The 8,192-nt window shown below is 35.1% G+C and overlaps 2 protein-coding genes across 2 annotated transcripts; both read left to right on the top strand.

Moving 5' to 3' along the window:
* Positions 1–2,361: 2,361 nt before the first annotated feature.
* LOC143603609 (ubiquitin-conjugating enzyme E2 4-like) lies at positions 2,362–3,796 on the top strand. Its single transcript, XM_077080363.1, has 6 exons — positions 2,362–2,559; positions 2,735–2,814; positions 2,887–3,001; positions 3,087–3,139; positions 3,230–3,358; positions 3,456–3,796. The coding sequence occupies exons 1-5, from the start codon at positions 2,516–2,518 to the stop codon at positions 3,286–3,288; spliced, it is 351 nt and encodes a 116-aa protein (XP_076936478.1). The 5' UTR covers positions 2,362–2,515; the 3' UTR covers positions 3,289–3,358; positions 3,456–3,796.
* A 1,484-nt stretch (positions 3,797–5,280) lies between these two features.
* LOC143603608 (inactive leucine-rich repeat receptor-like serine/threonine-protein kinase At1g60630) lies at positions 5,281–7,809 on the top strand. Its single transcript, XM_077080362.1, has 2 exons — positions 5,281–6,614; positions 7,211–7,809. The coding sequence occupies exons 1-2, from the start codon at positions 5,285–5,287 to the stop codon at positions 7,807–7,809; spliced, it is 1,929 nt and encodes a 642-aa protein (XP_076936477.1). The 5' UTR covers positions 5,281–5,284.
* The last annotated feature ends 383 nt before the right edge of the window (positions 7,810–8,192 follow it).

The following is an 8,192-nucleotide window of genomic DNA, read 5'->3' as shown; positions in this document are numbered from 1 at the left end:
GATGGCGGTTTCGCGAAACCCTCACTTGGTAATCAAACTTTATTTACGATTTCTTTGGTTTTTATTCAAACTTTTCAGGATCTGATACAATACTGTATAACCTTTATACGAAGTTATCGTGAAACTAGGTTTTTTCCGTCAATTTCATTCTCAAATCATATGATAGAATTATGTTTTATATGCTTTTAAGCTTCCATTATTTCAATTTTATTCTCAAAGGTTGTTGAACAGAAACGGGATGTGGAGCACCATTGGTTTGTTTTGGATTGTTTTGATTTGCAGGAACTAATACTTGCATCAATTGACATAGTGGATGCAAATTCTATATCCAGTGGTTATGTGTATTTCTCTACATGCTCTGTGATATGTATTAAGGTAAGGATGCTTATTATTATTATTATTATTATTATTATTATTATTGTTTATCATTTTCATTTTTATTATCATTTCTAATTATCTGTTTTTTTAGAAAATGAAGATGTTATATACAATGCAGTCAAGAAGAAGGATCTGAAACTTGTGCCATGCATATGACTTCGGTCGCCCAGGTTATTCTTTCTTTCCTTTTACTTTATTATTATTTTTGTTTTTGTGTAAAATTGTAATTACTGTAAGGGATATTTAATAGACAATAATGGTCAGAGGACTAGAAGAGCGTTTTTCTTCTAAATGGGATAAAAGTCATGTTCTTTTTGGCGACACAAAGGTTTGCATCCTACTATTGATAAGGTTTTGCATGGTGTTTGATAGTTGTTAAAATAATCATATTTCCCTTATTAAAGTGGTTTTGGAACAGCCTAAACGAAGCTAGAACAACTCACTTTTATTAAAATAGGATTTCACTGAAACTGACATGCTTCAGTTATGTGAAGATCATCATGCAAATCGAAACCGATAATTTGGCTATGGTGTCGCCATGGTGTCGCTTCCATTAACCACTGGTTATTAATCGGTTCGGGTCATTTCCAGATAGTTAACCGATGTATTTGATTTAAATTTTAAATAAAAGCTGGTGACACTTTTCAACCTTTTTTTATTGGTGACAATTTTGAACTTTTGGGACTTATTAACATTATTATGTCAGGTTGCTATGAAATGGATGTCACTGCATCTAAATTCTATGAAAATATAGATAAATTAGTTGTGTCATATCAAGAATGGAGCTTCATATCATTCAGAATGCCTTTCAAATATTAGGTAATCTTGATCATCTTTCATTAATATTGTTATCTTCTTGAGTACCTGATCTTTAGTGCTTCAAATTATTGATCTTAATTTTGTTTATTATGGCTGGAGCTTGTGAGGATTGAAGAAGATTTCGGATCAGCTGCCGTTCTCCCGTTGAACCTTGCTTTGCACCATGAGACACATGCTTTTTATGAAATATGAGATTCTGCTATGGTGATCTTTTTGTGTGTTATGAAACTTATGATAGTTTGGGTTTTTTTTTATGTCAAGACTTCTTAACTTGTGGTACTTTACTTATCTTAAATACTTTTATGGTGAAATGTATATGGTACATAGAAGTGACTGTATTCTTTTAATCTCGAACAAGACTCAAAACTAATTTTCGTACTGGTAAATATTAGACTTCATGCGCTTAGTTCCTTTTATATTAATCACCTTTGTTTTTAAGTGGGTGAAGAGAAGCAATAGAAAGAGATGTAAGTTAATATTGTTTTTGCCTTCAAAATAGAGTATATACCATTAGAGGTAAGCAAAAAAATTGGTTCCAGACCCTTTTGGCCGGAACAGGAACTGATTTGAACACGCCGGAACCGGTTCCACCAATACCCAATCAAAACCAGACCCAACACTACCTGAAACCTGATCAAATACCCGAACATACTTAGAACCGGTTCCTACCTGACCCGGTTTTTGACTTTTGTTGATTACACCCGGAAATGGTTCCTACCAGGTTCCAGTTCCTGTAAATACCCGGTTTGTGCACCTCTATATACCATTATCGTACCGATTCAAATCGATACCATCTACTTACCCGTCGCATCGCGCGGGTTTTGTACTAGTGTGTATATATATATATATATGTATTCCTTGTTCTTCTTCAATTCCACATTGATTTCATTTCCATCCATCGAATCGAAACGATCTGCTTGCAAGTTCTTACATACATACATAACATTACATACATACTCGGTTCGTTTCCGGTCCTTTCATTTTATTATTATTATTATTATTATTATTATTATTATTATTATTATTATTATTATTATTATCCTTGCAATCGCTTTTCGATACCATCAATTTGACCTGAATTTTATGTTAATCGTACTCTGATCTGTTTTCTGCTTGCGTTGTTCGCCAATCGGTAATCGTCTGCATACATGTTTTGTTTTATAATTCAAAGGTTTAGTTTACTTCAAATGCACTTATAAATTTAGGGCTTCTACAACTCACTCACTGATGTACACTAAACAAAACTGAATTTGAAGTTGCTGCTTATATTTTATTATGTCTTTGTTGGGCATTCCAGGTTAGATAGATACTTAGAAACATGTCTTCTCCAAGCAAAAGGAGGGAAATGGATGTCATGAAGCTGTAAGGATTATTATTATTATTATTATTAATACAATATCCGATTATAAAGAGTTTATGCTTATTTCAAACTGATTACTCTTATTTGATAAATCTGTTAATGGATTCAATATTACAAGTTATAATGATGCTGCACATAGTAAGTAATAATAATATGTTAATGTTATCATTGTTGAAGCATGATGAGTGACTATGTTGTGGAGCCGATCAATGATGGGATTAATGAACTTAATGTTGAATTCCATGGTCCAAAAGAGAGTAAGATTTCTTGATTAACTCTTCATTTGAATATATTCATTCGTGTTTGAATAATTACTTGTTTTGCATTAGGTTTATACGAAGGTGGTTTCTGGAAGGTACGCGTGGAGCTTCCAGATGCTTATCCATACAAATCTCCTTCTATAGGTTTCTTAAACAGGATATTCCACCCCAATGTTGATGAGTTGTGAGTTGTTTTATCCAAACATTTTGATTTCAGTTTTTAACAGTGGGAATACAGTTATTGCTGACTCCATATCGCTCAATTGCAGGTCTGGTTCTGTCTGCTTGGATGTCATTAATCAGTCATGGAGTCCCATGTTTGGTAATGGTCACTATCTATTTGTTTTACACATTAAGAGATGAAACGTTACTAGGATCGACATATTCATTTGATATTTTTTTTCAAGCACAGATCTTTTAAATGTATTTGAGGTTTTTCTGCCCCAACTTTTGCTATACCCGAATCCTTAAGACCCGTTAAACGGTGAGGCAGCATCATTAATGATCAAGGACAAAGAACAATATGAGAAGAAAGTCAAAGGTAACTTATCTTTTTTACATGAGATTATAATAATCAGATAACCTTTTCTTACAAAACACGTATCCGAATGCATCCTTTTTTGGGTTTTGCGTTGCAGAGTATTGTGAGCTGTATGCAAAGAACGGGAATATGACAGATGACAGCGATGAAGATGAAAGCAATGATGATGTCAGCGATGGAAGAAGCGAGTCGAGTGAAGAAGATGTTGCTGGAAATGCAGACCCATAAGAACATAAATTGCTATGGAACTCAAATATTATTATCAGTTTTTGTTTATTAAATATCGGCCCTTTTTATGGGTTTTATCATATAGTTTCTTGTAAAACTAGAGCAAAAGCAGAGCCTGTGATGACTGCTTTAGATGTGTAATGAATACATACAAGTGAAAACTTGTCATCATCCTGGTTTATATAATGATGAATACAAATTGGAATTTAAGATTTATGTCTTGATTGACTAATTCTTTCTGTTTTCCATCTTTTTATATAAAAACTGTTAGTAATTTTTTATAGCTGACTTCATCTATCTGTCTGTAGCAGATTTGATGATGCTACCGCAAAGACAAAGTCTTAACTGGATCGAGTCATGTTTCGTGATTCTTCTGTAAGTAAAATAATATTTGGCTTATGTCTTGTAGCTATTTTTTTATAAATTATTTTTTGTTCTTTTGATAGTGAAAGCCTTTTAAAGAATAGACATGTAGGATAATATATAAGAGAATACAGTTCATACTAAATTAGTGCAACATGGAAAAGGAAATAAACACAATGAAATCAGTCTAATTATATATTACAAAAGATATAATATATAAAATGAAGAAGAAGAATGTTAAAAAATTTTAAGCCATGCGGACTGGATTTTTCGCAAGGAAAACACAAATAAGGATCGTATCAAACATAGACTTCTTTATAAACACATATGTTCATAATCTATGTGCAGGATGTTAAACTGGATGTGTTTGTTGGTTGGCATGTCAAGCTCAACACGAACCCATTGCACAAACCCAAAAACCGTATCACACATGAACCCGAACACGACACTGTCGTCGACACATGTATTCGCAGGCTGACACAAACACAACACCTTTTTAAAGAAATTATGTTTATGTCAAATTTTATTTATAAAATTTTAAATCCATACATAAAACTACCCAATAGTTCAAGTTATTATATAACACGTTTTAAAAAATAAATAAATGATATCGCCCCCAATAGTTCAAGTTATTATATAAAACACGTTTTAAAAAATAAATAAATGATATCGCGTGAATTGTTGGGTTGACACGAACATGCCTCGTTCGGTTAAACGTGTTCAAGGGTTTGACACGAACTCGTTTAAACTAAACTCAAACTGTTAAATTCGTGTAAAAAATTCACACCCCTGCCATTGTGTGATAAGCAGATAACTTCCAATAATTTCTCATATTACTACTGTTTCAAACACAAAACATCGATTTCCCATTCACTTTAGCTCCGTTTTGTATATTTATTAGCTTGTTGTGAAGATTTCATAAGTAGAACCTAAAGTCATGAATTGATGATTGAATATTGTATTACTTGTGGCCAATAAACTTCTAACATAATATACTTATGGCATACAAGAAGATAGATTACAAGGTATAATGTATCAAACTTCTTTTTTGTTTTTGTCAACATCATGGATGATCAATTGTATAATTAAAAATGGCATCTTTACTGCATAAACTTGCACAAGATCTTGTACTCTACAAACAAATCCTTTCAAAAGCCGGCCTTTTGTACTAAAGTGTTGTCATCTTCCAAAATCAAACATCATGAATTCCAAATTCACCTTCATTGTAATATCCGTCTCTATGCCAATTAAAATCCGTGGATAATCACACTATTAGCTCCTGAAAATCTTTCTTTCTTTGTTTAATAATCCTGTTTGGTGCCATCTTGATCCAAGATGGAGATAATTCCCATATGGATATTATTTCTTTCATTATTCTTGCTTACCAGCACTACTAAATCAGTTGATGTAGAAGCTATCCGTTCATTGGTTGGTTTTTTTGAAAATCTTTCCATGAACTTTTCCCAACCGGTTCCTGTTTCGGGCTGGAACCGAACTTCTGATCCTTGCATGAGTAAATGGACCGGTATCATTTGTTACGATCAAACACCATTCGTTAAGTCAATCGTTTTAAACGATTTTAATCTTCCGGGTACTTTTAACCCAAGCATTATATGCAATGTTGCATCTCTTTCCACCTCCATTGCTGTTATTAGCCTAGAAAATAATAATCTTCATGGAGAAAGTTTTGACACCATTGCTAATTGCAAAAGCCTTACTCACTTATACATAAGCCATAACAAATTCTCGGGTACGGTTCCCGATTCTCTCTCACAGTTAAGCAATCTCAAGAAACTCGAGATTTCAGATAACGGGTTCTCGGGCTCTTTACCGAGTCTGGCCCGAATCTCGGGTTTAATCGAGTTTACGGCTCAAAATAATCAACTATCGGGCCCCATACCCGAGTTCAACTTTCTAAATTTAGCCTCTTTCAATGTCTCGAATAATGATTTTTCGGGCCAGATTCCACTGGGTGGGAATCGTTTTACCGCCACTAGTTATTTTGGTAATCCTAGGTTATGTGGCGACCCTTTGCCCGTCAAGTGTGAAGACCCGGAACCCGCGAACCAAAACTCAAATGCCTCGGGTGAGTCCAAAAAGAACCGGCCGACATCAACTGAGATTCTCATGTATTCAGGCTATGCTCTCGTGGGTTTAATCGTGCTTCTCGTTATAATGTTTAAGGTATGTAAAAGGGGAAAGCAACAAGAAGAGTTAATAAAAGAAATTGATCATAAAGATGTTTCAACAGCATACACTTTTGCATCAAATGAGTTTAAAAGTGTCGGTATGAGTAAATCCGAGGGGTATAATGGTACTTCCTTAGAGAGTGGGCCCGTTTCTTCGTCTTTGATTGTTCTAACGAGCCCGGAAGTAAACGGGCTGAAATTTGAGGAGTTGTTGAAGGCGCCTGCGGAGTTGTTGGGGCGAGGGAAGCATGGGAGTGTGTATAAGGTGAACTGTGATGAACACCGCATGACACTCGCGGTTAAAAGGATTAAAGATTGGGCATTGCCATCGAATGATTTTAAGTTAAGGATGAAAAGATTGAATAATGTGAAACATCCTAATGTGTTGCCGGTTGTCGCGTTTTATTGTTCTCGACAAGAGAAGCTTTTAGTGTATGAGTATCAACCGAATGGAAGCCTCCTCAAACTCCTTCACGGTAAATTTCTTTCATTTTCTTTTGGCTCAAATTACAGTCCAATTTTGACAGTTTTTTAGTTCAAAGTTCAAACTGTGATCCAGACCGTTAGTAAGGGATGCTCAAAAACCATTGAAACTGCTCGGAGCATCAAACCGAGCTATATTAGCCGGTTCAGTCGGGTTAGGAGCGAACCAGTTCGGCAAATTGCCTTCGCAGTTTATGGTTTGGAACTGGTTACCAAAACGGAATTGACAAAAATATTTAGATAATAATAAAAAAAAATAGATCGTTTAATCTATAAATTTTGATTAAGACAATAAAAATTGCCTTCGCGATTTTTTAATCTTTTTTACGTATAGGAATCAAACAATTACAATACGTATAAGTATTTTTAATTTTAATTATAATGCATATATAGATGTTACATAGCCCAAAATCCTACAGTTCGGGCTGTTCCGTTTTTCCTCAACGGTCTTGAGTAAAACCATAAACCAAAGCGTTCTGTACGGTATGAAAATTCTTAACCAACCAACCAGAATTTCAAGAAGGCCAATTGTGAAACCAAACCAGTAAGTGGTTACGATTCTCTTTTATACCTAACCAAGAATTTGCAGGAATGTCGACGGGTCAAACATTTGACTGGAGCAGCAGGATCGGAGTTGCATCCGCCATAGCTGACGCTCTAGCATTCATGCATAACGAGCTTCAGCCAGACGGTATTGCTCATGGAAACCTAAAGTCCTCAAACATTTTATTCAACAAGAACATGGAGCCTTCCATCAGCGAGTACGGTCTAATGACAACGAACAACAACGACAGCTCACCACTCATTAGCGACACCTTTCAGCATTCCAATGGTGATCAAAATGAATCCGGATTCAGAGCTGACGTTCATGCATTAGGAATCATATTTCTCGAGCTCTTGACGGGAAAGATGCCGATGGTTGAAAACAATGGGATGGACCTGGCTACATGGGTGGTGTCCGTGGTTAAAGAAGAATGGACCGTTGAAGTGTTTGACCGGGCCCTGATCCGGGAAGGTGCAAGTGAAGAGAGGATGGTGAATTTGCTGCAAATAGCGATAAAGTGCGTTGACCGGTCTCCCGGCTCGAGGCCTAGCATCAACCAAGTTGCGGTTATGGTCAATAATATTAAGGAAGAAGATGACAGGTCTATGGATGTTTCTGAATCTCCATTTAGTATGAGGCGTTAAAGTTGCTACGTACTAGATCTTGATTCAAGAAATCTTTTCTAGTACTAAAAAGGGTTATGATCTTTAAGAATTTTTATGTTTTTTTTTCCTTTTTCTCCTTGGACATTTGCTGTTTAGGATTTCATCATTCATGTAGTATATTTAAGGTGGGTTGAATCTTATTATTTAAGATTGTTTACTTTTAATCCTTATACAAGAAGAAATTGTTGATTGTCTTTCAGAAAATAAGGAAACTAGTCACATTTTGGTGGGATTAGACGTACCTTCTACTCTTCTAGCTATATCCGAAAGAAATCATTGTTATAGTTGGGTGTTATGCAGCACAATTGTCACGGATCACCTTTAATTCTTGTATCAAATGAAATGCATATAAATTTCGATTG

The sequence above is a fragment of the Bidens hawaiensis genome, unplaced genomic scaffold, assembly GCF_021521415.1.
Source record: "Bidens hawaiensis isolate Kalapana, Puna unplaced genomic scaffold, B.hawaiensis_p1.1 tig00062266_1, whole genome shotgun sequence".
NCBI lineage: Eukaryota > Viridiplantae > Streptophyta > Magnoliopsida > Asterales > Asteraceae > Bidens > Bidens hawaiensis.
This window is presented reverse-complemented; position numbering and strand designations above follow the sequence as displayed.